This window comes from Papio anubis, chromosome 12 (assembly GCF_008728515.1).
Source record: "Papio anubis isolate 15944 chromosome 12, Panubis1.0, whole genome shotgun sequence".
In the NCBI taxonomy this organism is placed as follows: Eukaryota; Metazoa; Chordata; class Mammalia; order Primates; family Cercopithecidae; genus Papio; species Papio anubis.
Genome location: NC_044987.1, coordinates 109,620,670 through 109,648,032, shown reverse-complemented (window position 1 = coordinate 109,648,032; position 27,363 = coordinate 109,620,670). Strand labels below are relative to the sequence as shown.

Below are 27,363 nucleotides of genomic sequence, written 5' to 3'. Positions count from 1 at the left end.
AAAAGTGAGGTTACCTGTCCTCTGAGTGAGCTTAGAAAGTTGGGATGGAATCCCACAGTACTGCCAGCCTTCCTTTTATGGTCCATTTATAGCTATGAGTCATATATTTAACCTAGATCTTGTCCCTATTTGTATTTTCTTTTTTGAGACAGGATCTCACTCTGTCACCCAGGCTTCAGTGCAGTGGCACAGTCATAGCTCATTGCAGCCTCAACTTTCTGGACTCAAAGTGATCGATCCTCCCACCTCAGCCTCTTAAGTAGCATGTGCCACCATGCCCAATTGACTTTTTTTTTTTTTGAGACAGAGCCTTGCTGTATCACCCAGGCCAGAGTGCAGTGGTAATATGTTGGCTCACTGCAACCCCTGCCTCCCAGGTTCAAGCGATTCTCCTGCCTCAGCCCCCCAAGTAGCTGGGATTACAGGTGCCCACCACCACACCGGGCTAATATTTGTATTTTTAGCAGAGACGGAGTTTCACCATGTTGGCCAGGCTGGTCCGGAACTCCTGACCTCACATGAGCCTGCCTCAACCTCCCAAAGGGCTGGGATTACAGGTGTGAGCCACCCTACCCAGCCTCCAATTGATTTTTATATTTTTTGCAAAAACAGGGTCTCACTATGTTGCTCTGGCTGGTCTTGAACTCCTGGACTCAAGTAGTCCTGCCTTCACCTCCCAAAGTGCTGGAACTACAGGCATGAGCCACCATGCCCATGCCCAGTCCCCTGTTCATTTTTTTTTTTCTTTTGAGACAGAGTCTCCCTCTATCGCCCAGGCTGGAGTGCAGTGGCATGATCTCAGCTCACTGCAAACCCCACCTCCTGGGTTCACACCATTCTCCTGCCTCCCCAGTAGCTGGGACTACAGGCACCCGCCACCACGCCCAGCTAATTTTTTGTGTTGTTTAGTAGAGACGGGGTTTCACTGTGTTAGCCAGGATGATCTCGCTCTCCACCCGCTTTGGCCTCCCAAAGTGCTGGGATTACATGTGTGAGCCACTGCGCCTGGCCCATAATTTTATCCTATGCCCCAAATACTACATTTCCTGATTTTACTGTCTACTAAATAAAACACATTTTTATATATTACTTTTTTTTTTTTTTTTAAGACGGAGTTCCACTCGTGTTGCCCAGGCTGGAGTGCAATGGTGTGATCTTGGCTCACTGCAACCTCCATTTCCCGGGTTTGAGCAATTCTCCTGCCTCAGCCTCCCAAGTAGTTGGGATTACAGGCATGTGCCACCATGCCTGTCTAATTTTCTATTTTTAGTAGAGATGGGATTTCACCATTTTGGTCAGGCTGGTCTCAAACTCCTCACCTCAGGTGATCCACCCACCTCGGCCTCCCAAAGTGCTGGGATTACAGGCATGAGCCACCACACCTGACCATTTTTATATATTTCATACTCTAAAGCATGTTTCTGAATTTTAATTATAGATACGGTATATACGTCTGTTTACCCTTTCTCTTTATTTTTTAGATTTTTATTAACATTCTTTCTAAGACTTTATATTTCCAGATAGAGATGTGCTTTTTGATGAAAAGTTTCCCTTTATACCATGTTTATTTCAGTTGTCCTTATTTGTATATTTTCCTACAGTTTATACCTTGTTTCTTAATTCAAAATATCTTACTGTATTTAATGGTTTTTCTTTTTTTTTCCTGATTTTAATTTCTGTATCAAAGTTGGTCTTCATTGACTTTCCTTTTTAGCCTATTTCAGTTCTCATAAATAAGAGAAAAGTCAAATTCTACATTATCCATGGCAAGGAAAAACCATCTGTTAACCTCAGCATGGGGAACAGAGAGGCGTGTTGGACACCATGACTTTCCGTTTCTGTTGGCTGCGCCTGGCCACTGCTATCCCAGAAAAAAACCTGGAGAGAGACATAGCCTTTCAACTCATGCTTGTCTGATCTTTGCCTGGTTTCACAGAAAAGCACAGTGGTGAGGTCATTTTGATTTAGAGCCGTTCCCCATCTGATGCCAGGATCCCTTTAACAGTGGTGGAGGAGGTCTAGACGCAGTGTTGAGTTTGATTCCCTCTGTCTTCTCTCGTAGTTTGGCCTGTCACTGCTCCTTATCCTCCTGAGCCGTGGTGAAGACCTACAGAGTTCAGACCCTGCTACAGAATCAACGCAAAATAATCAGTGGTCAGTGTGGACTGTTTCTTCTCTTATTTTAAGTTATTTGAGGTAATCTTTTAAATTTTTGTCTCATAATATTATTATGGGTCTTCCCTGTCAGGACGGAGGTGATGTTCATGGCAACACGAGAACTTCTACGAATTCCCCAAGCAGCCTTGGCCAAGCCAATCTCTATACCTACAAACCTAGTGTCCCTCTTTTCTCGCTATGTTGACCAGCAGAAATTGAACTTGCTGGAGACAAAACTGCAGTAAGTTTGAAACAGGAGAGTTTCACATCTCACTAAAGCTGGGACTTGAGAAGTTATGGTGGGGAGGCTGGGAGCGGTGGCTCACACCTGTAATCCTAGCACTTTAGGACACCCAGGAGGGTGGATCACTTGAGGCCAGAAGTTCCAGACCAGCCTGACCAAAATGGTGAAACCCTGTCTACTAAAAAAATACAAAAATTAGCCAGGTGTGGTGGTGCATGCCTGTAATCCCAGCTATTCAGTAGGCTGAGGTATGAAAATCATTTAAACCCAGGAGGCAGAGATTGCAGTGAGCTGAGATCGCGCCACTGCACTACAGCCTGGGTGACAGAGCAAGACCCTGTCTCAAAAAAATAAATAAATAAAAAGAAGGTATGATTGGGGTGAAGGGGGGAATAAAACTGAATTTGGTGGAAGACATTGATTTTTTATTAACTATTTGTGTCTATCTGTTAGATATAAAACACTGAACTGGGTACAACAGGGCCTTCATAAAAGATGACTAAATGCTAAGGGTAGAGAAGTATCTCGGGTGTTTTGTTATGAGAAGTCTTACAAAGATGTAACTGTAATATGAAAGATTGCCTTTTGTTTTAACTCATTTATACAATTTTCCTTTCTCTCCTTTTACCCCTAGGCTAGTTCAGGGGATACGATAAAAGATCTCCAAATGTGTCCTGTACCTCCTTTTGGCTGTCACCTGCACTGCTGCCATCACCAATGGAGTGTTTTTAATGAGGGAGGGAAGGTAGCTTTTTCCCCAAAGCAAAGTCTTGTGGGATCGATTCCTGTTTACAGGGGTTGTCTCTCTAAATGTCAGATATTTCCCCACTGCTCTATGAAATTTGGCTGGGTGATACTTCTGCTGGTTTCTTCTTTACCTTCTATGTTACAGTTCTGCATGTCCTACTTTTACTCAGTTCTCAATTTTGCATTTTCTTTGCCCTAGAGACAAAAGTGTAATCTCTCCCTTTATCCCACCACTACTCCAGCTCAGAGTAGATTGTAGCCTGCCAAAGGATTCCTTCCCTCATCCTATTGAAGTTGTTTTTTCATTGCCCCATATTAATATGACTATAGAAGAGCCAATTAAGTAGAAATCAAGATATACACACACACGTAGATACACACACACACCCCATAAATGTATTTATGTGGTCTTCAGAGGGTCCTTAAAGAATGAATTTTAGATTGAAAAATATTTAGTTGTCTCATTACTTCCTCTAAACACAAACCAGCTGATGTATTTTAATCTGTTTCTGTTCTATCTTGTAATTAATTTGGTGGGTTCTACTTGTTTTAACATAAATAAAGAGTATGCAGCACGTTTAATAAAATCAGAACTCTTAATTGGCTTATGCCCAAATCTAGGCTGAGAAGTCCTTTTTCTTCTTCCCACCTTTATTTCCTTAGTTTCTGTCCACCTTAATGGAAATAGCACATGGTTATGTCTTTTTCCTGCTACAACTACAGTGTACTTGAGCCTTTCCCTCAAGTGCATTTGAAGTCACCCAGGATGGTCCTCACTAGTAGCCTGCTTTGGCAGTGTGGCTTTTTGCACACTTGCCCTGTCTTCCAGAGACTACTTCAGTAAGCCATGCTTCCTTCTTGCCCACTTTTATTTGGTGTCATGAATAGAAACTTCCAGCTGTAACCATGGAAGCTCAGTTTGGCCTGCTTTACTTTTTAGTCTCCACACCATGGGCAGAACTGCTGTCCTTACTACTTCATCTCACCCAAGTCCCGTTCCCAGGCAGCCAGGGGCCTGGGTTTGAATAATTGCAGGGCCAGCCTGCCATGATCTTTCTCACTTACTCCTCTCCCATTCAGCAATCAACCAGACTAAGGAGTTTTGACCCCTAGTGATTACAGCCCTGAAGAAAATTAAATTTGAATTAATTTTACATGGCCTTCCTGATCTTTCTGCTGTTCTTACCTTTTCGAATGTAGTTGGGGGGTGGGGGGGGCAGGTTATGATATTTAAAGAGAATAAACATTTTGCACATACATGTATTGTACAACAGTAAGATCCTCTGTTAAAACCAGCTGTCCTTGTTCTCCATCTCCATTTCTTCCCATGCTGTAACCCCAGGCTCCACCAGCTGTTTCCCAGTGACGTTACCTAGCTTCCCTCTACCGTTATCTACTGACCATTTCCACTACACGCCTTTCCTACCTTCCCTTCACAACCAATCAAGTGAATACTTGATTATTATCTCTTCCTTACTGTGCTTTATCTTTTTTGTTTTGTTCTAATTAATGAAAATAAAAGTTTCTAAATTTACATTTTTATAGGGTATTGTAAATAAAAACAAATTGTATACTTAAAAATGAGTGCCTGCATTTCTACTTTGTTACCTCAGAATATGATTTTTATGTTTCTAGCATATTTAGATAGACTGGCAACTTGATGTTGGGGATTAAAGATATTATTACCTATATTTTTACCTTTTTAATTTTGTTGCAAAGAAGACATTTTTATATAGTAACTTTTCTTTAAAAATCTAAGATGCGGCCGGGCGCGGTGGCTCAAGCCTGTAATCCCAGCACTTTGGGAGGCCGAGGCGGGCGGATCACGAGGTCAGGAGATCGAGACCATCCTGGCTAACATGGTGAAACCCCGTCTCTACTAAAAATACAAAAAAACTAGCCGGGCGTGGTGGCGGGCGCCTGTGGTCCCAGCTACTCGGAGGCTGAGGCAGGAGAATGGCCTGAACCTGGGAGGCGGAGCTTGCAGTGAGCCGAGAACGCACCACTGCACTCCAGCCTGGGTGACACAGCGCGAGACTCCGTCTCAAAAAAAAAAAAAAAAAAATCTAAGATGCTTTCAGTTTCTCCTCCCCCCATTTTAACTACACGACAAAATTATAAATTGTAGTAGATAAACTGTAGTTTGTCTTCTCCATCCTGCCCATCTCTGGGCACTGAGGAATCTGTCCCCGTTTAAGAGACTCATGTAGCCCAATGAGGCATTCAGCTGCCTTCATGGATAGTATGTACTTAGTTCTGAGCATATTGTATTTCAAAATTCATCTCTTCAAAGAAGATGGGAAAAGGTTGGTCATTCTTTATAGTAAATTTATTTTTATTATTTCAGACTTGAGTATCATTTTTACTCTAAAATGCTCAAGATAAAAGATTCAGCAAACACATAGGGGCAAAAAAAGTGGGGTTTTGTTTTCAAGACAGGGTCTCTGTTGCTCAGGCTGGAGTGCAGTGGCACAGTAGCACAATCACCACTCACGGCAGCCTCAATCTCCCAGGCTCAAGTGATCCGCCTCAGCCTCCCAAGTAACTGGGACTACAGGTGTGCACCACCACACCTGGCTAATTTTTATACTTTTTTGTAGAGTCGAGATCTCCCTATGTTGCCCAGGCTGGTCTTGAACTCCCAGGCTCAAGTGATCCTCCCACCTTGGCCCCCCAAAATGCTGGGAGTACAGGTGTGAATCACTGCACACAGCCTGAAGGTTTTTTCTTTTTTTGAGACGAGTTTCTCTGTCACCCAGGTTACAGTGCAGTGACACAATCACGGCTCACTGCAGCCTCTACCTCCCAGGCTCAAGCAGTTCTCCCACCTCAGCCTCCCAAGTAGCTGGGACTACTATAGGTGGGTGCCATCATGCCCAGCTAATTTTTTTGATTTTTAGTAGAGATGAGGTCTTGCTACATTGCCCAGGCTGGGCTCAAACCCCTGACTCAAGGGATTCTCCTGCCTTGGCCTCCCAAAATGCTGGATTACAGGAGTGAGCCTCCAAAGTTTTAAATGATAAAGAGACAGGAGATCATTTAACATTATGAGGTGCCTACCTACATAAAGCTTTTTTTTTTTTTTTCCCTGATGAGGAGATGGGTTCCTTGAGGTTCAGCAGTAGCTTGCGGAGGTGACACAGGTAATGGGCAGCAGAGCAGGAGACTCATACAGCATATTATTGCTATAAGGAAATAAAATTATCTTCCAGTAAAAGATTTATTCACACCTTTTAACATGAAACAACACAAGGTATTAATAGATAGCCCTGCTTTGTTAGACTGGACTGGCCCAAGGATGCCCCTACCTTCACAGTAGACTAGATTCCAAAAGTCAGACGTGAAGAAATCCCTAGAGATCATGTAGTTCAGTCCTCACAATTTGAGGAAGCCAGATCTCTGAGAGAGCAGTGACTTGGCCAAGGTGCCACAGCTGGCTAGTAGTAAAGCCAAGAAAAAAAAAAATCATATGTGAGGCCAGGTGCAGTGGCTCATGCCTGTAATCTTAGCACTTTGGGAGGCCAAGGCAGGCAGATCACCTGAGGTCAGGAGTTTGAGATCAGCCTGGCCAACATGGTAAAACCCTGTCTCTCCTACAAAATTAGCTGGGCATAGTGGCACATGCCTATAATCCCAGCTACCCGGGAGGCTGAGGCAGGAGAATCACTTGAACCCGGGAGGCAGAGGTTGCAGTGAGCTGAGATTGCACCACTACATTCCAGCCTAGGGAACAAGAGCGAAACTCCATCTCAGTCTCAAAAAAAAAGAAAAGAAAAATTTGTACATGGGATTTTACTGTGTTGCCCAGGCTGGTCTTGAACTACTGGGTCCAAGTGATTCTCCCGCCTTGGCTTCCCAAAGTGTTGGGATTACAGGCATGAGCCACCGTGCCTGGTCACAAATGACTTTTAAAAGTCATGAGCCACCACGCCTGGTTCTGGGCAACATAGTAAAATCCCATGTACAATTTTTTTTATTATTTCTTAAAAAGCTGTTTGTAAACCTCAGAGTAACTAATGAGGACAATATTAACTTCAAAAAAAATTTAGTGATGCACTAAAATAATCTACAAGAATAAGACAGAGTTGAAAACTGATACTAATGCAAGTAATATCCTGTGTAAGAAAAAGAAGACCCTGATAAATACATAGGTAATTAACCCTAATGGGTAATAGGTACAACCTTGTGAATAATCATTCACAAAATAAAGTACAAGTGAATAATATTAAGAACCTCACCCCCACTGGTAATCAGAGAAGTAAAAAGTAAATGTTTTTAACCTACCGAGTTAATAAACACTTTAAAAATAATGTTAGTGAGAATTTGGGGCTGCCACTCACTGGCGGGGGTAAATGTCTACCTTTCTGGAAAGTGCTTTCACCGTGTGGAGCACTTCAAAGTATTCTTAGCCTTTGAACAATGACTTTGGCTTTATAAATCTAAGGAAATATAACAAAGCAATAGTACTTACCACAGCTTTACTTATTTTATTTTTGAAGACAAGATCTCGCTTTGTTGCCCAGGCTTTAGGGCAGTGGCGCAATAGTAGCTCACTGCAGCCTTGAACTCCTGGCCTCAAGCAATCCTCCCACTCCAGCCTCACGAGTAGCTGGGACTACAGACACATGCCACCTTGCCCAGCTAATTATTTTAGTTTTTGTAGAGACTCTGTTACCCAGGCTGGTCTCAAACTTGCCTTGGTCTCCCAAATGATTCATTAGAGGCATGAGCCATTTCACCCAGTCAGCTTTACTTATAATAGAAAAATTAGAAATAATCTAAATGTTCAACATTACAATAATGATTAAGTAAACAATGATCCATGTGTTGTGGACAATTAGGCAGAATATTGGACTAGGTGCAGTGGCTCATGCTTGTAATCCCAGCACTTTGGGAGGGTAGACTTTGCAAGACTTTGCAAAAACATTTAAAAATCAGCCAGGCATGGTGGCATGTGCCTGTACTCTCAGCTAACTCAGGAGGCTGAGGCAGGATTGCCTGAGCCCAGGAGTACGAGGCTGTAATGAGATTCAGCCTGGGAGACTGAGCAAGACTCTGTCTAGAAAAATTTAAAAAGGCAGAATATTTAATCATGGAAAATATTTGATATAGTATGGTGAAAAACCATATATATGCTTTGAATCCAATTTTTTTTTTTTTTTTTTTTTTGAGACGGAGTCTTGCTCTGCCGCCCAGGCTGGAGTACAGTGGCCGGATCTCAGCTCACTGCAAGCTCCGCCTCCCGGGTTCACGCCATTCTCCTGCCTCAGCCTCCTGAGTAGCTGGGACTACAGGCGCCTGCCACCTCGCCCGGCTAGTTTTTTGTATTTTTAGTAGAGACGGGGTTTCACCGTGTTAGCCAGGATGGTCTCGATCTCCTGACCTCGTGATCCGCCCATCTCGGCCTCCCAAAGTGCTGGGATTACAGGCTTGAGCCACCGCGCCCGGCCTGAATCCAATTTTTAAGAAAAATGCATGTATGAAGAAAATATTGGAAAGATATGTTTCTAAAGATTACTGGTATCTGTAGGTGATGGGATTATGGAGAACTTTCTTTTCCTTTTGGCTTCTTGATAATTTTCAAGTTTCCTATAGAGAAAATGTATTGCTTATGTTCTTAGAAGAAAAAATGTTTTAAAGAAAAAGTTGTTTTTGAAGAATTTAGTTACATAGGAAAATGTAAGAATATAATGTTAAGTAAAAAATAGGTTCTGTATATGTACATGACAATCTCTGTGGAGTAAAAAATATATGGGAGGCTGGGCGTGGTGACTCACGCCTGTAATTCTAGCACTTTGGGAAGCCAAGGCAGGCAGATCACTTGAGATCAGTAGTTCGAGACCAGCCTGGCCAATATGGCAAAACCTCGTCTCTACTAAAAATACAAAAATTAGCTGGGCGTGGTGGTGTGCACCTTTAATCCCAGCTACTCGGGAGGCTGAGGCTGGATAATCGCTTGAACCCAGGAGGTGGAGGTTGCAGTGAGCCAAGATTGTGCCACTGACCTCCAGCTTGGGCAACAGAGTGATACCCCGTCTCTCTCTCTCTCTCTCTCTCTATCTATATATGTTTTATATTTTTTTACATATATATGTCTATATCTATATGTATGTATATATATCTCCATATATATACACATATATATATGGGCGAGAAGAGTGAAATCAAAGATGACCAAATAGTGGTTGCCTTTAAGGAAACGGGCTGTGGAGAATTTTGTGAGTAGGTGATTGTTCCTGCTTTTTCATATTTTCCCAATTTGTCTTCAATGAGCATGTATCATAACCTTAAAAGGGGGATATTACCTTAAAACTGCTAAAGATAGGCTGGGCATGGTGGCTCACGCCTGTAATCCCAGCACTTTGGGAGGCTCAGGCGGGCGGATCACCTGAGGTAGGGAGTTTGAGACCAGCTTGGCCAGCATGGTGAAACCCTGTCTCTACTAAAAATACAAAAATTAGCCGGGCGTGGTGGCACATGCCTGTAATCCCAGCTACTCGGGAAGCTGAGGCAGGATAATCGCTTGAACCTGAGAGGCAGAGGTTGTGGTGAGCGGAGATCGCGCCATTACACTCCAGCCTGGGCAACAGAGCGAGACTCTGTCTCAAAAAACAAAAACAAAACAAACAAACAAAAAAACACTGCTAAAGATAGTAGCTATTTCTCGTTAAAAAATAAGTCCTAACTTTTTTTTTTTTTTTTTTTTGAGACGGAGTCTCGCTCTGTCGCCCAGGCTGGAGTGCAGTGGCCAGATCTCAGCTCACTGCAAGCTCCGCCTCCCGGGTTTACGCCATTCTCCTGCCTCAGCCTCCCGAGTAGCTGGGAGTACAGGCGCCCGCCACCTCGCCCGGCTATTTTTTTGTATTTTTTAGTAGAGACGGGGTTTCACCATGTTAGCCAGGATGGTCTCGATCTCCTGACCTTGCGATCCGCCCGTCTCGGCCTCCCAAAGTGCTGGGATTACAGGCTTGAGCCACTGTGCCCAGCCTAAAAAATAAGTCCTAACTTTTTAATGATCACCATTCTGACTGGCATGAGATGGTATCTCATTTTAATTTTGATTTGCATTTCTCTAACGACCAGTGATGATGAGCTTTTTTTTTTTTTGACGGAGTTTCCCTCTTGTTGCCCAGGCTGGAGTGCAATGCACGATCTCAGCTCACCACAACCTCCACCTCCTGGGTTCAAGCGATTCTCCTGTTTCAGCCTTCTGAGGCATGAGCTACCACGCCCGGCTAATTTTGTATTTTTAGTAGAGACGGGTTTCGCCATGTTGGCCGGATATTCTCGATTTCCTGACCTTGTGATCTGCCCGCCTCAGCCTCCCAAAGTGCTGGGATTACAGGCGTGAGCCACCACGCCCGACCTCTACTATAAACATTTAAGATGATAGCCTCAGCCTTCCAAAGTGCTGGGATTACAGGCGTGAGCCTCCGCACCTGACCTCTACTATAAACATTTAAGATGATATACCAAGTGTGGGATCAAAGAACCACTTCAACAAATCCCAAAATATAGCTTCCATATTTAAATTGCATTTTTTCCAAACTGTGGCTGTTAAATCGCCCAAATTGCCCTGCTAAACATTAGGAAGGACAAGACATGACTTTCTGAAATTTTTATTTTTTTTTGAGACAGAATCTCACCCTGTCGCCCAAGCTGGAGTGCAGTGGCACGATCTTGGTTCACTCCAACCTCTGTGCCTCCTGGGCTCAAGTGATTCTCCTGCCTCAGCCTCTTGAGTAGCTGGGATTACAGCTACTGAGATTACGCCCAGCTAATTTTTGCATTTTTAGCAGAGATGGGCTTTCACCATGTTGGACAGGCTGGCTTCGAATTCCTGACCTCAAGTGATCCACCCGCCTTGGCCTCCCAAAATGCTGGGAATACAGGCATGAGCCAGTGTGCCTGGCTAACTTTCTGAATTTGACAGCCGTCTACTTTTGGGGGGCCGTGAAGTTCTTGGTGTGAGAAGCAGAACTGGGAAGACTGAAGGGGTCTTATATTTTTCCTCCTCTCCCAGCTATGCTTAAATACATTTAATATTGTGGTCCCTGAGAACTTAGCATGTGGGTTTTTAGGAAACAAGTCTGGGTCTGGGAAATCAGTATCTTAAAATCACCTAATAGCATTTTGACCTTCTTCCTTCTTGCATCAGAAACACAGTTGTGAATAGATTGCAGGTCTCATGACAGCCTCTACTTTGCTTCTTATTTTGCAAATGTTGCACGTAAGGCTGTTCTGAGGAGCTCGTTTGTTATTCAACATGACTCTCCAAGCTCTCAGTTCAGCCAAGTTCATTCTCCAAAGCAATATTAACCAAAATCAGACTTGAGATCTGTGAAATACCTAGCAGGGAGCTAGGTCATCAGTGACACATGTACTTTGCCAGTTGTGAATATAAAATTTGTTAAATTACTTAGATTGCCCTACTCTAACAAATGAGAAACAAATCTGCATATAACTAACAAAAGGAAGGTTTCTCAAATTTGACCGCCCAGAAAAAACACTGCTAACAGTTTAGTGTATTGTTCTCCAAGTGATGTCTGCATGCACATGCATACATACATAGAATTATAGTTTTACTTTTTTCTCTCTTAATATATCATGGGCATCCTTCTGTGTTGGTATATAGAGAGCTACTCTGTTCTTTTCTTTTTGATACAGGGTCTTGCTCTGTTGCCCAGGCTGGAGTCCAGTGGTGAGGTCATGTCTCACTAGACCCCCAACCTCCACCTCAGCCTCCTGAATAGCTGGGAAAACAGGTGTGCACCACCATGCCTGCCTAATTATTTTATTTTTTGCAGAGACAAGGTCTTGCTTGTTGCCCAGGCTGGTCTCAAACTCCTGGGCTCATTCAGTCCTCCCAACTTGGCCTCCCAAAGTGCTGGGATTACAGGCGTGAGCCACTGTACCCAGTCCCCTGTTCTTTTTCATAGTTGTATAGTATTCCACTGTGTACCATTATGCCATCATTTATCTGATTGTTCTCCTATTAATAGGATTCAACCTTCAAATACTTTTTTTCAGTTACGGTTGTTCATCTAACAGTAACAAAGGTAAACCCACAATGTCACATTTCTATAGTTATTTTACAGTGTACAAAGAACATATTTGTATTCCAATTCAGTCTTCTCCATAACCTTTTGAAATAGGATGGGCAACTATAATTGTACGGTACCAAAACTAGATCAGCAAGACCTTCCAGCTGGTAAGGTCTAAAACTGGGATTTAAACCTTAAGTTTTGAGCTCCATTTCTAGTGTCTTGGCTGCAAGAAGGCTCCTATTCCTGGACCCGTGCTTCGGAGGAGCAGCTGAAAAGCTGCAAGGCTTTAACATTGCATCTGCAAACTCTTCTGACTGGATTTTAATGCCTTCATTTTCGGTAAGCAGATTAGGCAATTGCCTCTCAGTAATGTCAAAAAGGGAGCAATTCAGGTTGTAATTATCAGAACCAATTGCAATATATAAGGATCAGAGTCACAGCGATGCAGCTGTCAGGTATCTTTATGGTCTTTTTTATTTAAACATCATCTCGGGAGGGCAAAAAAAAGACTCCTTGCTTCCACTCTTCCTCATTCCCAGTATTTTAGAATGTACTTTTTACATTAGATATATTGTCACAGCAATTGGTTTTTTCATAAATTCTCTGCATTAATATGGGAGCTTCACAAATACAGAAATAGTCTATCTTGTTCACAGCTCCACAAGCCCAGCACAAAGTCAACACGCTATTAGCAGGCATCCAACAAATACCTGGTCATGAAATAGTTTTGTTATTAAGAAACAAAGCTGGCCAGGCCCAGTGGCTCACACCTGTAATCCCATCGCCTGTAATCCCAACTTAAAATTCAAAGCTGGGCACAGTGTCTCATATTTGTAATCCCAGCACTCTGGGAGAGTTAGGTGGGCAGATCACTTGAGATCAGGAGTTTGAGACCACCCTGACCAATATAGTGAAACCCTGTCTCTACTAAAAATACAAAAATTAGCCAGGTATGGTGGCTTGTGCCTGTAGTCTCAGCTACTTAAGAGACTGAGACAGGAGAATCGCTTGTACCCGGGAGGCAGAGGTTGCAGTAAGCTGAGATTACGCCACTGCACTCCAGCCTGGGCAACAGAGCAGGACTCCGTTTCAAAAAAAAAAAAAAAAAGAAAGAAAGAAAGAAAAAAAGCTTAGCTGGGTGCAGTGGCTTACCCTTGTAATCCCAGCACTTTGGAAGGCTGAGGCAGGAGGATCACTTGAGCCCAGGAGCTCAAGACCAGACTGGGAAACATAGCGAGACCCCCATCTCTACAAAATTTTTTAAAAAATTAGCCAGGCATGGTGGCGCATGCCTATAGTCCCAGCTACTTGGGAGGCTGAGGTGGGAGGATCACTTGAGCCCAGGAAGTTGATGCTGCAGTGAGCTGTGATTGTTCCACTGCACTCTAGCTGACAAATGAGACCCTATCTCACAAAAACAAAGGAAGGAAGGAATGCAGGGGAGGGGAGACTAGGGGAGGGGAGGGAAAGGGAGGGGAGGAGAGGGGGCAGGAGAAGGGAGGAAAAGAGGGGAGGAGAAGGGAAGGGAGAGGAGAAGGCTGGGCATGGTGGCTCACACCTGTAATCCCAGCACTTTGGGAGGCCGATGTGGGTGGATCATATGAGGTCAGGAGTTCGAGACCAGCCCGCCAACATGCTGAAAACCCATCTCTACTAAAAAGATAAAAAATTAGCTGGACATGGTGGCAGCACCTGTAATCCCAGCTACTTGGGAGGCTGAGGCAGGAGAATCGCTTGAGCCTGGGAGGTGGAGGTTGCAGTGAGCCGAGATCGTGCCACTGCACTTCAGCCTGGGTGACAGAGTGAGACCCTGTCTCAAAAAAAAAAAAAAAAAAAGAAAAAAGAAAAAGAAAGAAGCAAACAAACAAAGCTTAAACAAAGCTTAAAGAGATTATTCAGAGAATAGAGCTCGATGTAATAAATTAATCTCTGTGTACAAGACTCATTTCAAAATACATTGTCACTCATGTTATCACAACAACCCCTAGATCAGGAACAATTGGATAACATAAGTCAGTTAAGCTCTTGTACGTCTCACATGACTCCAGATACAGTGGTGACAAAGACAAACTAAACCCCTATTCTGGTGCAGTTTGCATTCTGAGGGGGATACTTACAATGATAAGTGCTAAGAAAAGAACAAAGTGATTCGAGTGGGGGAGATGTACTTGTACTGTAGACAGAGTAGCCAGGAAGGCCTCGATAAGCAGGTGACATTCAAGCAGACATCTGAATAATGAGAAGAGACAGATATGCAAAGGTCTAGGAAGAGCACCCCAAGCAAAATCAAGAAGGTAGCCAAGCCCCTGAGATGAAAATGAGTTGGAGTTCAAGGAACCACAGAAAGTCAATGTCACTAGAGTGAATGGAGTGGGGCAGAGAGTGACCACGCAGGGTCTTGAAGGGATTTATTGTTATTGCAGTGGGAAATCTTTGCAGAGTTTTAAGTAAAAAACACAAAACGTCATATAACTTATACTTTTAAAAATCACTCTGCTGTATGGAGATGGAAATAAACAAAAAAGGGAGCACTTATCAGAGAGCCTCATATTGTCACTGGTCTACAGGATGAATCTGGGCCTTTAAAAGGCAAAGTGACTGACAGAATAATTTTTTTAAACACAGATTTAGCAACAAGCAAAAAACAAATATTCCAATTTAAAAATGGGCAAAGGACATGAACAGATACTTCTCAAAAGACGACAGAAAAATGGCCAAAAAACATGAAAAAATGCTCATCATCACTAATCATCAGAGAAATGCAAATCAAAACCACAATGAGGTACCATCTCAAACCAGTCAAAATGACTATTATTTAAAAGTGAAAAAAAATAACAGATGCTGGCGAGGCTGTGGAATGCTTATACCCTGCTGGTGGGAATGCAAATTAGTTCAGCCACTGTGGAACGCAGTTTGGAGATTTCTCAAAGAACTTAAAATGGAATTACCATCTGACCCAGCAATTCCATTACTGGGTATATACCCAAAGGAATATAAATCATTCTACCAAAATGATACATGCACACATATGTTCATCTCAGCACTACTCACAATAGCAAAGGCATGGAATCAACCTAGGTCCCCATCAACAATGGTGGATTGGATAAATAAAATGTGGTGCATATACACCATGGAATACTACACAGCCATAAAAAAGAGCAATATGATATCCTTTGCAGGAACGTGGATGCAGCTAGAGGCCATTGTCCTAAGTGAGTTAATGCAGAAACAGAAAACCAAATACTGCATGCTCTCACTTATAAGTGGGAGCTAAACAATGAGTATACATGGGCATAAAATTGGAACACTAGACACTGGGGACTTCCAAAAGTGGGGGGAGGGGTGGACATGGGCTGAAAAACTATTGGATACTATGCTCACTACCTGGGTGACAGGATCATCTATACCCCAGACCTCAAAATCACATAATACACCTGTAAAAAACCTGCACATCTGAATCCAAAATGAAAGTTGGAAAAAAATACATTTAAGACAACAGTTACTTTTGGAAGTGTTTAGGGGAGTGGTATTGGGATAGGATGTAGAAAACTGGTCATTTTGTATTTCTTATGCTGAGTGGTGCATTGAGCAGTATTGGTTTGACTATTGTGCTTTGTAACTTTCACATATCATATGTATCCTGTGTATGTTATGGGCTAAATTGTGTCCACCCCCAAAAGTCTTATGTTGAAGTCCTAATCCCCATACCTCAGAATGTCACTCTATTTGAAAATAGGTTCTTTAAAGAGTTAATTAAGTTAAAATGTAATAGGCTTGTGTTTGAAGGAAGGAAGAAAAGAAGGGAGAGAGAATATGTACATGTGTCCAAGATTGCAGTGAGTGAGTGGCAGACAAAGAAAACCTGATTACAATCATTTTCCACCATTTCTCTATCCCACAAAGAATAAGTAGACATGTTGTGTGTGACTTCCAACAATTCTCCCTAAGGGGAAGGCACTACACTTTTGTCCTCTTTCTTTCCCTCTTCTTGCTGCTTAGAATGCAGATGTAACAACTGAAGCTCTAGCAGCCACCCTGGGGCAAAAGGTAATAAGAGAAACAACATACAATGGGGAGAAAGAAGTCTGTGTCTGGCCAGGCAAGGTGGCTCAGGCCTGTAGTCCCAGCACTTTGGGAGGCCAAAGCAGGTGGATCACTGGAGCCCAGGAGTTCAGGACAAGCCTGGGCAACATAGCAAGACCCCATCTCTACTAAAAATACAACAACAACAAAAAAATAGCCATGAGGCTGAGGTGGGAGGATCCCTTGAGACTGGGAGGTCGAGGCTGCAGTGAGCCAAGATTGAACCACTGCACTCCAGCCTGAGTGACAGAGTGTGACCCTGGCTCAAAAAAAAAGAAGAGTCTATGTCTCTGAAGACTTCATTTGAGTCACCATTCCAACCTCCAAATTTTTTTTGAATTTAATTTAGTTTTATTTTATTTTGCTTTATTTTGAGATGGGATCTCACTTTGCCGCCCAGGCTGGAGTGCAGTGGTGCAATCTCAGCTCACTGCACCCTCCACTTCCCGGGTTCAAGCCATCCTCTCACCTCAGCCTCCCAAGTATCTGAGACCATAGGCACGTGCCACCATGCTTGGCTAATTTTTTTTTTTTGAAATGGAGTCTCGCTCTGTTGACCAGGCTGGAGTGCAATGGCGCGATCTCAGCTCACTGCAACCTCCACCTTCCAGGTTCAAGCAATTCTCCTGCCTCAGCCTCCTGAGTAGCTGGGATTACAGGCACCCACCACTGTGCCCAGCTAATTTTTTTATTTTTAGTAGAGACGGGGTTTCACCATGTTGGCCAGGTTGGTCTTGAACTCCTGACCTCAGGTGATCCGCCTGCCTCAGTCTCCCAAAGTGCTGGGATTACAAAGGTGAAACACTGTGCCCACCCTTGAATTTTAAGTTATGACAAATTCTAGGGAATTCTAGAAGCTCTAGCAGCCACCTTAGGGCAAAAGGTAATAAACAATATACAAAGGAGGAGAAAGAAGTCTACGTCTGGCCAGGCATGGTGGCTCAGGCCTGTGGTCCTAGCACTTTGGGAGCCTGCATTTTCTCTGTGAAGTGCAAAGCATGATTATCAGTTGTGAAACAGAAGGGTTTCTGTGACATTTGGTTTAATTTTGATGACAGAAAATATAATACATCTCGACTCCTAACTTATTCGGATTGTTTTGTTTGTTTTGAGACGAGGTCTCACTCTGTCGCCCAGGCTGGAGTGCAGTGGCATGATCTTGGCTCACTGCTGCCTCCATCTACCAGGCTCAAGAGAGCCTCCCCCAGCCTCCTGAGTAGCTGGGACCACAGGCGTGAGCTACCACACCTGGCTAATGTTTTGTATCTTTGGTATAGACGGGGTTTCGCCATGTTGCCCAGGCAGAGCTCAAGTGATCTGCCTACCTCAGCCTCCCAAAATTCTGGGATTACAGGCATGAGACATTGCACTCGGCACCTCAAATTGTTGTTGTTTTAAAAATGATTCCAAGGCACAAGTAATATTAGGGACTATAGCCCTATTCATATCTGTGTTTGAGTGTTAGCTTCACCTTTGCAAGTTACTTTATTCATGAATCTCAGTTTCTCTCCCTGTAAAAGGGGAGATAGAACAAGTGGGGTTATGACAAAAAATTGATATTAGTGAAAGTGCTTAACACTCAATAAAAGCTGGCATGCCTTCATTATATTAATCCATTTTAACCTCACATAAAGTCCCAGTATTTCCGGGTTTTTCTATGGTACGTCTAATGCCCTCAAGAAAGACGTGTGGGTCCCCTTAGGGTTAGTTACATTGTGCTACAAAGATAGTCTTGCATAATTAGTAATTACAGTCAGCATTTATGATTTACCATATGCCAGACACATTTCATGTATTTTTATTTAATCCTTTCCCAAAACCTTGAGAAACAGATGCTGTTATTATGGTCATAAGGAAACTGGTGAGAGGTTAAGTAAACAGTCCAAGATTGCATCACTTAGTCAAAACAGGATTTGAAGTGAGGTGGTCAAGATCAGTGGTACATCTATATAATGCAATACATAGAGGAAACTTAAATGCATACTACTAAGTGAAAGAAGCCAATTTTATTTTATTTTATTTTATTTATTTTTAAAAATGGAGTCTCGCTCTGTCGCCCAGGCTGGAGTGCAGTGGAATGATCTCGGCTCACTGCAACCTCCCCTTCCCGGGTTCAAGCGATTCTCCTGCCTCAGCCTCCTGAGTAGCTGGGACTACAGGCATGCACCACCATGCCCAGCTAATTTTTGTATTTTCAGTAGAGATGGGGTTTCACCACGTTGGCCAGGATGGTCTCAATCTCTTCACCTTGTGATCAGCCTGCCTCAGCCTCCCAAAGTGCTGGGATTACGGGCGTGAGGCCACTGCGCCCGGCAAGAAGCCAATTTTTAAAAGGTTTCTTTTCAAACTACAGTCAGCCCTCCATATCTGTGGGTTCTGCATTCATGAATTCAACCAAGGATCAAAAATATTCTCCCAAAAAGAGATGCTTGTGCCTGTACTGAACATGTACAGACTTTTTTCCTGTCATTATTCCCTAAACAATACAGGATAACAACTATTTACATAGCATTTATATTGTATTGGGTATTAGAAGTAATCTAGAGATAATTTGAAGTATAAGAGAAGATGTGTATAGGTTATATGCAAATACTATACTATTTTGTATAACAGACTTGACCATCTGTGGATTTGGGTATTTGCAGAGAATCTTGGAACCAATTTCCCATGGATACTGAAAGACAACTGTATGTGTGTGATTCAAACTATATGACATTCTGGAAAAGGCATAACTATGAAGACAGTAGAAAGATCATCTTCTCAAAACCCATAGAACGTACAATGCCAAATAAACTCTAATATAAAATTTATAGAGTTTAGGGTAGATAATGATATGTGTCAGGCGGAGCCGCAGTGGCTCAAGCCTGCTAATCCCTGCACTTTGGGAGGCGAGACAGGCGGATCGAGGTCAGGGGAGATGAGACTCTGCATCCTGGCTAACATGGTAGAAACCCGTCTCTCTACTAAAAATGCAAAAACTAGCCGAGCCGGTGAGAGCCCGTAGTCCCGGCTGCTTGGGAGGTGAGGCGGGAGATACAGCCCAGACCGGGGTGAGGCTTGCAGTGGGCTGAGATCTGGCCACTGCACTCCGGCCTGAAGTGACAGAAATGAGACTCCGACTCAAAAAAAAAAAAAAAGATAATGATGTATCAGTATAGATTTATCGAATTTTAGCAGTTATGCCCTCTGGATGTTGACAGTAGGAACATGCATGGAATTTTATAATTTCAGCTCAATTTTGCTGTAGATCTAAAGAGCTGTTCTAAAAACATAAGTCCTATGTAAAAAATCATGAAAGCAAAAATGTCCAATATATTGGTGTCTGGCAGGTAAACCAGTATGGACTGAAAAGAGTTGTAAAAAGTGGGACAGGAAAGCAAGATTAGGACCTGGTAGGGAAGGGCCTTAGATGGCAGAGTGAGCTATCAGGACTTTATCCTATAGACCAGAGAGGGGTCATTGAGGATTACGGAGCAAGAAACTCAGTTAAGAACAGACTATTTTAAGAAAATCCAACTGGGCGTGGTGGCTCACGCCTGTAATGCCAGCACTTTGGGAGGCTGAGGCAGGCAGATCGCTTGAGCTCAGGAATGCAAGATCAGCCTGGGCAACATGGCAAAAACCTGTCTCTACAAAAAATACAAAAATTAGCAGAGCGTGGTGGCATGCACTTGTGGTCCCGGCTACTTGGAAGGCTGAGGCACAAGAATCACTTGAACCAAGGAGGCAGAGGTTGCAGTGAGTCAGGATTGTGCCACTGCACTCCAGCCTGGGTGACAGAGAGAGACCCTGTACCAAAAAAAAAAAAAAAAAAAAAAGGATCCCTTTGGCAGTTGTGAGGAGAATTCTGGAAGATAGACTAAAGGCAAATAGATGAGTTTAAAAGTGAGAAGAATGCACAAGAATCTAGGCCAGTAAAGAAAGGGGTGCATAAAAGATCATCCAGTTTTTTGTTACTGACTGGACATAGGGATAAGAACAATGACTTCATGAGAAAAATAAAACACCAATTTTTAAAAGTTGTAATTATTTCACACATTAAGCATTAACTGAATCACTATCATGTGCCCGGTCCTATCAGTTATATCTCCAAATATATCTGGAATGTATCCACTTCTCTCCATTCCTGTTTCCACCACATTCAACCAAGTCATCAATATTTTTGTTCTAAAAGATGGTAGAAGGCCAGGCGTGGTGGCTCAGGTCCATAATCCCAGCACTTTGGGAGGCCGAGGCGGGCGGATCACGTGAGGTCAGGAGTTCCAGACCAGCCTGGCCAACATAGTGAAACCCCTTCTCTACTAAAAATACAAAAAAATTAGCCGGGCATGCAGGCGGGTGCTGGTAATCCCAGTTACTTGGAAGGCTGAGGCAGAAGAATTGCTTGAACCTGGGAGGTGGAGGTTGCAGTGAGCTGAGATGGCGCCACTGCACTCCAGCCTGGGCAATAGTGCGAGACTCCATCTCAAAAAAAAAAAAGATGGTAGAAGTTTCCTAATTGCTGTCCCTCTCCACTCTTGTGACTCCACACATCAGCCAGTGATCATTTTAAACAAGAATTGAGGCCAGGCATGGTGGCTCCACTCCCAACACTGCGAGGCTGAGGCGGGAGGATCACTTGAGGCCAGGAGTTTGAGACCAGCCTGGGTAACATAGCAAGACCCTGTCTCTACAAAAAATAAAAATTATCTAGGCAAAGTGGTGCATGCCTGTAGCCCTAGCTACCTGGGAAGCTGAGGCAGGAGAATTGCTTAAGCCCAGGAGTTCAAGGTTGCAGTGAACTATAATTACACCATTGTACTCTAGTCTAGATGACAGAGCAAGGCCCTGTCAAGAAAAAAGAGAGAAAGAAAGAAAAGAAAAGAAGAGAGAGAAAGAAACAAAGACACAAAGAATGAATGAATTGGGGTCACTTGCCCTAATCCCTTTGATTGCTTCCTGTTGCAATGAGAATAAAACTTGAACTCCTTATGAGGTCTTACAGCCCTTTGGGGTCTTCACTCTCCATGCCTTATGTACTCACTTCAGTTACTGCCTCTCTTTTCTTCTTCAGGCCTTCACAGAAAAATGACTGATTTTAGCTACAGAGGAAAAAAAAGGAAAAGAAAGACTGATTTATTTCCTTTGCTTACTCCTCCCCAGTCCCCAGATGGCAGCTTAAACAGTTTATCCCTTTTTGAAACAGGTTACACCGGTTGTCCTCCATATTACTGTGCATATGTGTATAATTACTGTACATATTTTTCACTACAAATACTGTGTATATCCCTAAGATCCTTTATGTTTCACGAGGAGCCAGAGCATATTTGTACATTCACTACTTTGTCCCTAAGACTTGGCTCAGGCCTGAAGACATATAATAGATACTTGATAAGTATTTGTTAAATAGATGAATATGTTAGGTTGTGTGCTGTCACAGGGGAAACAAAGATGAAATAGATACAGGTTACACATTAGAGAAATTGACCCTCTAGTAGGGGAGATATGATTGAAACATAGATAATTATAAGGCAAGACAATTAACATCACAGGAAACTCTGCAATTCCTGAGGAAGGGGCATTACTTCTAGCCAGGAAAATCCGAGGAAATTCTGTGGAGGGAGTTCACTGGGCATTTAATGGAGGGAAAGTATACACAAAGGCATCAGTTTGAGAAAGTGTAGGGTGAATGTGGAAAAAGATGTGTGGATCAATTTAACTGGAGCGCACAGTACACCAGTACAAAAGAGAGAGGCCAGGTGTGAGCATATATACTTACCACATAGATTTAACAATTAACATTTTGCCATATTTGCTTGATAGATAGGTAGGGAGGGCGGTAGACAGACAGACAGATAGATGTGTGTGTATGCATTTCAAAGCCACCACTGGGTGGCTCACATCTGTAATCCCAGCACTTTCGAAGGCCAAGGCAGGCAGATCACCTGAGGTCAGGAGTTCGAGACCAGCCTGGCCAACATGGTGAAACCCTGTCTCTACTAAAAATATAAAAATTAGCTGGACATGGCGGTGCATGCCTGTAATCCCAGCTACTCTGGAGGCTGAGGCAGGATAATCACTTGAGATAGTGCCACTGTATTCCAGCCTAGGTGACAGAGTGAGATTCTGTCTAAAAAAAAAAAAGAACTGGAAAGGAGAGGTGACATCAGATTGTCATGGGTCTCATTTGCCAGGCCAAGAATTCTGGTCTGTATTCTGGAGGCAGTGTTAGGTAACAACAGTAGGTCAAACTAGCCTTTCAAAACCTTTTTTAAAATTATTATTCCAAATATACAATAAAAGTAGAAATAATAGTAAACACCTATATACTTACCACATAGATTTAACAATTAACATTTTGCCATATTTGCTTGATAGGTAGGAAAGGAAGTAGACAGACAGACAGATAGATGTGTGTGTATGCATTTCAAAGTATATATCTTTCTTTGGCTGTGTGTGTGTGTGTGTGTGTGAGAGAGAGAGAGAGAGATAGGGCCTCACTCTGTCACCCAGGCTGGAGTGCACTGGCACAATCACAGCTCACTGTAGCCTCGACCTCCTGGGCTCAATCAATCCTCCCACCTCGGTCTCCCAAGTAGCTGGAACTACAGGAATAGGCCACCATGCCCAGCTAATTTTTTGTTTTGTTTTGCTTTTGTTTTTGGTAGAGACAGAGGTTTAACTATGTTGCCCAGACTGGTCTCTTATCTTTCTTTTTTGCTGAACCATTTCAAAGAGAGTTACAGATATCATAACTCTTCACTCCTACGTTTCTCCAAGTTGTAAAGATGTTTTCCCCCATATCCAGCATACCATTATTACATTGAACAAATGTAATAACTAACAACATCTAATACCATTTCAAATTTCCCCCAATTGTCTCAAAAATGTCTAAAAGGCTGCTTTTTCAGAACCAGAATCCAATTAAGTATTTGATTGTATCTTTTTACTTTTTTTTTTTCAAATTTAGAACAATCACCCATGACCATTTTTATGACATTGATTTTCCTTGATCTTCATGTCTTATCTTCTATAAAATAGTTGTTTGTAGAATGCTTCACGTTCTTGATTTATCTGATTATCTCCTTGGGGTTATGGTTCAACTGGTTCCTCCAGCCCCGGTAAACTGGAGTTTAGATCCAAAGCCTTGATAAGATTCACTTTCAGTATTTTTGGCAAGAAAACACCATTAAGTGATGCTGTATACTTCGTGCTGCAGCACACTGGGAACCTCATAAAAATGTTGGTTGTCCAAGGGTTACTGATACTAAATTGGATAACTGGGTTAAGGTGGGGACTGCCAGATCTCCCTGTTGTAAAAGTATGTTTCTCCTTTGTGATGGCAAGTAACCTGTGAGATGTGTTTGGCAACACAACTCACATGTTTGTAGCTATCTACAGTTTATCAAACACATTCAAACGCACTTAATCACAACAGCATCCCTGTGAGGTTTTATTCCTGTTTAATAGAAGTGAAAACTGAGACTTGGAGTGCTTAAATAACTTTCTCAAAGGCATAGACCCAGTAAGTAGCAAAAGCAGGACTCAAGCCTAAATAGATTAACTCTAGTTCGATTTAAAAAAAAATCCCAAATAGCCTACATCTAACAGCAGATTTTATTTTGCTCTACACATTCAGGGAAATTCACTAGTAATGAGCTATAGAAATGATCCCTGATAGTAAAAATTGCAGATTTTTAAAGAGCATTCTCTCTCCAGAATTCAATAAATACTGCTCTTCTTTTGAAACCATTTTCTAAAAAAGGATACTTTAATTTATTGACACTGGGAAGCACATTGGCAAAGAAAGTCAATTTCTTTTACAGTATCTAATAGCTATTTCTATTGCCTGTTCAAACTAGCAAAATGTAACAGATGCTAGATTCCCCAAAGTACAGCGCTTTGGGCTACATTTGCAACAAGAGCTTACATCTAAATGTTACATTAGTTACTGAATTTGTAATCTTCACAAATGTGTGAATAGTGAGTTGATCAAAAATAACAATTTCCTGCTACAAGAGAAGGTATAGCAGAAAATGTTCCCAACACAAAGATAATGTTTGAGATGATGGATATCCCAATTACGCTGATTTGATAATTGTACATTGAATACGTGTATCAAAATATCAGATGTATCCCTGAAAATATGTACAACTATATCAGTTTAAACATACAAAAAATAATTTTCTGTCCAAAGTTAAATATGTACAACTACGATATATCAGTTTAAAGATACAAAAAAAGTAATGATTTTCTGTCCAAAGCATTACATGGCACCTATGATGCTAAGACCAAGGGCCTTTAGGTCTGGAAGAGACACATAAAGTCAGGTCCTCGCGAATCTACTTCTGAAAGGAACAGAATTAGTATAGGCATACGACAGTCTAGAATCAAGACACAAGCGGTGTGGAGCGATAACGAGCAAACAGGGAAGGGAACTAGGGGGACCATTGATCCAGGAAGGGGCTGGAGAAGCTACTTCTGGGCAGCCCTGGAATCTGGGTGTCCAGCTTCGAGTTAGAAAGGCGTCCTTCAAGGGAGCCTCAGGCGGGGGCTGACTGCCGAGAGTTACTCTGTCCGCCAGGTTCTTCCTAACAAGAAGCTACAAAGGTCTTAATTCAGAAAACGTGAACACGACAACACACCCATGTCAAAAGAACGCTTTTAAGAGGCCGAGTCACTCTCACCTCCCACCAACGTCCCAAAGGCTGAAACAGGCGGACACGCCCCCAAGCGCTCTTCTCGGATTTCGTTGGTTGCCCCGGCCTGCCCCTCTCTTATTAAGTATCTCTCATTGGTCAGCAATGCCGCTTTCACAGCCAATTCTCAGAACCAATCATCTCCAACTATTGCCTCGCCTCTCCACCACGTGAGTGGCATAGGTGCTAACCAATAAAAAAAGAAAATGAAGATGTAAAGACAAGACTCCTTCCCTTTTTCCTCAACTCGTTCAGTAAATGGTAGAAAATGTGGAGCAGCTGATACCAACCACCAATCCATAAGGGCGGAAAAGGATGATGAGAAGAGTGATGGGAGGGGGTGACGTGGCAGTGACAGGAGCATAAACTGAAATGAGTGGCGGAAACACCAGCCAATCGGCGAACAGATTGGCCGGGCACCCCGCATTCTCCCGTCCTCCCTGAGCGCTGGAAACTTCAGGAAAGCACCAATGAACTTCTTCATATGTCTGATTGGCCTTTATCTGAACCAATCGACGGTGGGCCAGGAGGACGCGTCCCACCCCAAGCTCTCACTGGGCGCTGTAGAATGACAGGCCCGAGAGAAATGCCAATGTCCGCGGGGTCTTCCTCAAGTGACACTCAGCGGCACCAATCGACGTCCTTCTTCCCGGCGATCGAGCCCTCCTCCCCGCGGCTCGCCTGGCGGGGCGGGGACGCTGCGCGGCGGTGGCTGATGCGGTAGCGTTGTGGGGCGCTCCGGGCGGCGACGGCGGCTCTCGTAGGCGGTTCCGGTCCTGTGTCTCCAGGCGGCGGCGGCTCATGGCGGCGACGGAGCTGAGAGGAGTGGTGGGGCCAGGCCCGGCAGCCATTGCAGCACTTGGCGGCGGCGGCGCCGGTCCCCCATTGGTGGGAGGAGGCGGCGGCCGCGGAGACGCGGGGCCAGGCTCCGGGGCCGCGTCAGGGACTGTAGTCGCGGCGGCGGCGGGAGGCCCGGGGGCCGGGGGAGTGGCGGCGGCTGGCCCGGCCCCTGCGCCGCCGACTGGGGGCTCGGGCGGCTCGGGCGCTGGGGGTTCGGGCTCGGCTCGAGAGGGCTGGCTCTTCAAATGGACCAATTATATCAAAGGCTACCAGCGGCGGTGGTTCGTGCTGAGCAACGGGCTCTTGAGCTACTACAGGTAACTGCTTCCGGGGCGCCGTCGCTCACCTTGCCTCTCCCATCGCTGCCGACAGTCCCAGCGCCGGCATTACCGCCAGCCGGCACCGCAGCCAGGGTTGCCCCAGGCACCTTTTCGTCATCTGTGCGGATTGACAGCCCGGGGGTCAGACCCCACTGTCACGAAGTGAAAAGCCCCTGGACTTACACCTCACCTTCCCTCGGGTTACCCACTCTTGGTGCCTTATCTTCCCTTCACTCCCGGCCTTTCCAGTCAGCAATTGTTTGGAGAGCGTCTGTTCTTCCATTATATTTCCACCAGCACGTGGGTGCAATTATTAATTCTGCAAGCAAGGCACTGGTGTGGGTACTAAGGGAACACAGCAGAGCAAACCTGAGGCACTCCTCCCAAGGAACTTACATTGGAAGTCCCAAGTTTTAGCTGTCAGTGCCCAGTCTCCAAAACTCAAGGTTATTCGTAGCTCTTGATGTGCCCGTCCTTGCTTCCTTCACATTGAGACACAAGGGCATCAGTCACACTGGGTGACTTTGGTATTCCGTCCCCTTTCTGCCTTATCTCTCCAAGACTTTGCATACGCTCTTGCCTCTGGACAGCCCAGAATGGAGATGTGCACCCCAGTGCTGCTTTTATTTTTGCTTGCCCCACTTCCTCCCGTGGAAATGATTAAGTGTTTTACCCAGTATTTCTGTGATTTTTTTGGTTAGTTGGGATTAACATTTATTAAAAGAAGAATCCATGTCTTTGGTATGATTACTTCTGTTCAACAAGGTGTTTTGGACTGTTTAATATATATTTATGGTGACTTATAACTTGGCCATCGCCATCACATAGCATGCTTTGGGGCTAAAAAGGATAGAGGAGTTAAGATAGGTGATTTGGGGACAGGGCGTAGACATTTCCTGAGGGCTGCACAAGGTGTCTAGGTGTTTTATATACAGTATTTCATTACAGTATTTTGTTGACTCCCAGCAACAACCCTAGGAGTTGGGAAATATTCCCATCTTACTGATGAGGGAGACAGACTTAGCATGGGCAACTTTCCCAAGGTTTTGGAGGAGTTGGGATTTGAAACTACTTCTGTTCACACTAATCTAACCTAAAACTCAGGTTAGTGTTAAATGAATCAGTCAGTTACAGAGATAATTGCTTATCAATAGCGAGTAATTTTATGGATCATGCTTACTATGTGTATTTTATGCAAAAAGTATAAAAATCTCCTTTAAGGGATATTTTGCTTAATGACATTCCAA

General features: G+C 43.6%; 2 protein-coding genes and 1 long non-coding RNA gene across 7 annotated transcripts in view; 2 read left to right on the top strand and 1 right to left on the bottom strand.

Annotated features, from left to right (window-relative positions):
- The window catches only part of PATL1 (PAT1 homolog 1, processing body mRNA decay factor), a 33,139-nt gene extending 28,410 nt beyond the window's left edge, over positions 1-4,729 (top strand). For 4 of the 5 annotated variants that reach the window (XM_021925704.2, XM_003919677.4, XM_021925702.2 and 1 more), the window contains 3 exons: positions 2,063-2,154; positions 2,249-2,398; positions 3,036-4,729. In XM_021925704.2, the coding sequence (XP_021781396.1) occupies positions 2,063-2,154; positions 2,249-2,398; positions 3,036-3,057 (264 nt within the window). In that variant the 3' untranslated portion in view covers positions 3,058-4,729. Of the gene's footprint in view, positions 1-1,714; positions 1,949-2,062; positions 2,155-2,248; positions 2,399-3,035 lie in introns of those variants that run through there. The other variant, XR_002516971.2, reaches the window with a different exon arrangement.
- LOC103877470 lies at positions 1,897-25,439 on the bottom strand. The gene is made up of 4 exons (XR_637174.4): positions 24,945-25,439; positions 21,302-21,359; positions 6,209-6,333; positions 1,897-2,126 (listed from the first exon to the last, which is right to left on the bottom strand). It is a non-coding gene; the product is annotated as an uncharacterized LOC103877470 (long non-coding RNA).
- Positions 25,278-27,363, top strand: part of OSBP (oxysterol binding protein) — a 41,461-nt gene continuing 39,375 nt past the window's right edge. The window contains exon 1 of the mRNA XM_031653604.1: positions 25,278-26,113. Coding sequence (XP_031509464.1) covers positions 25,758-26,113 — 356 coding nt within the window. The 5' untranslated portion in view covers positions 25,278-25,757. The remainder of the gene's footprint in view (positions 26,114-27,363) is intronic.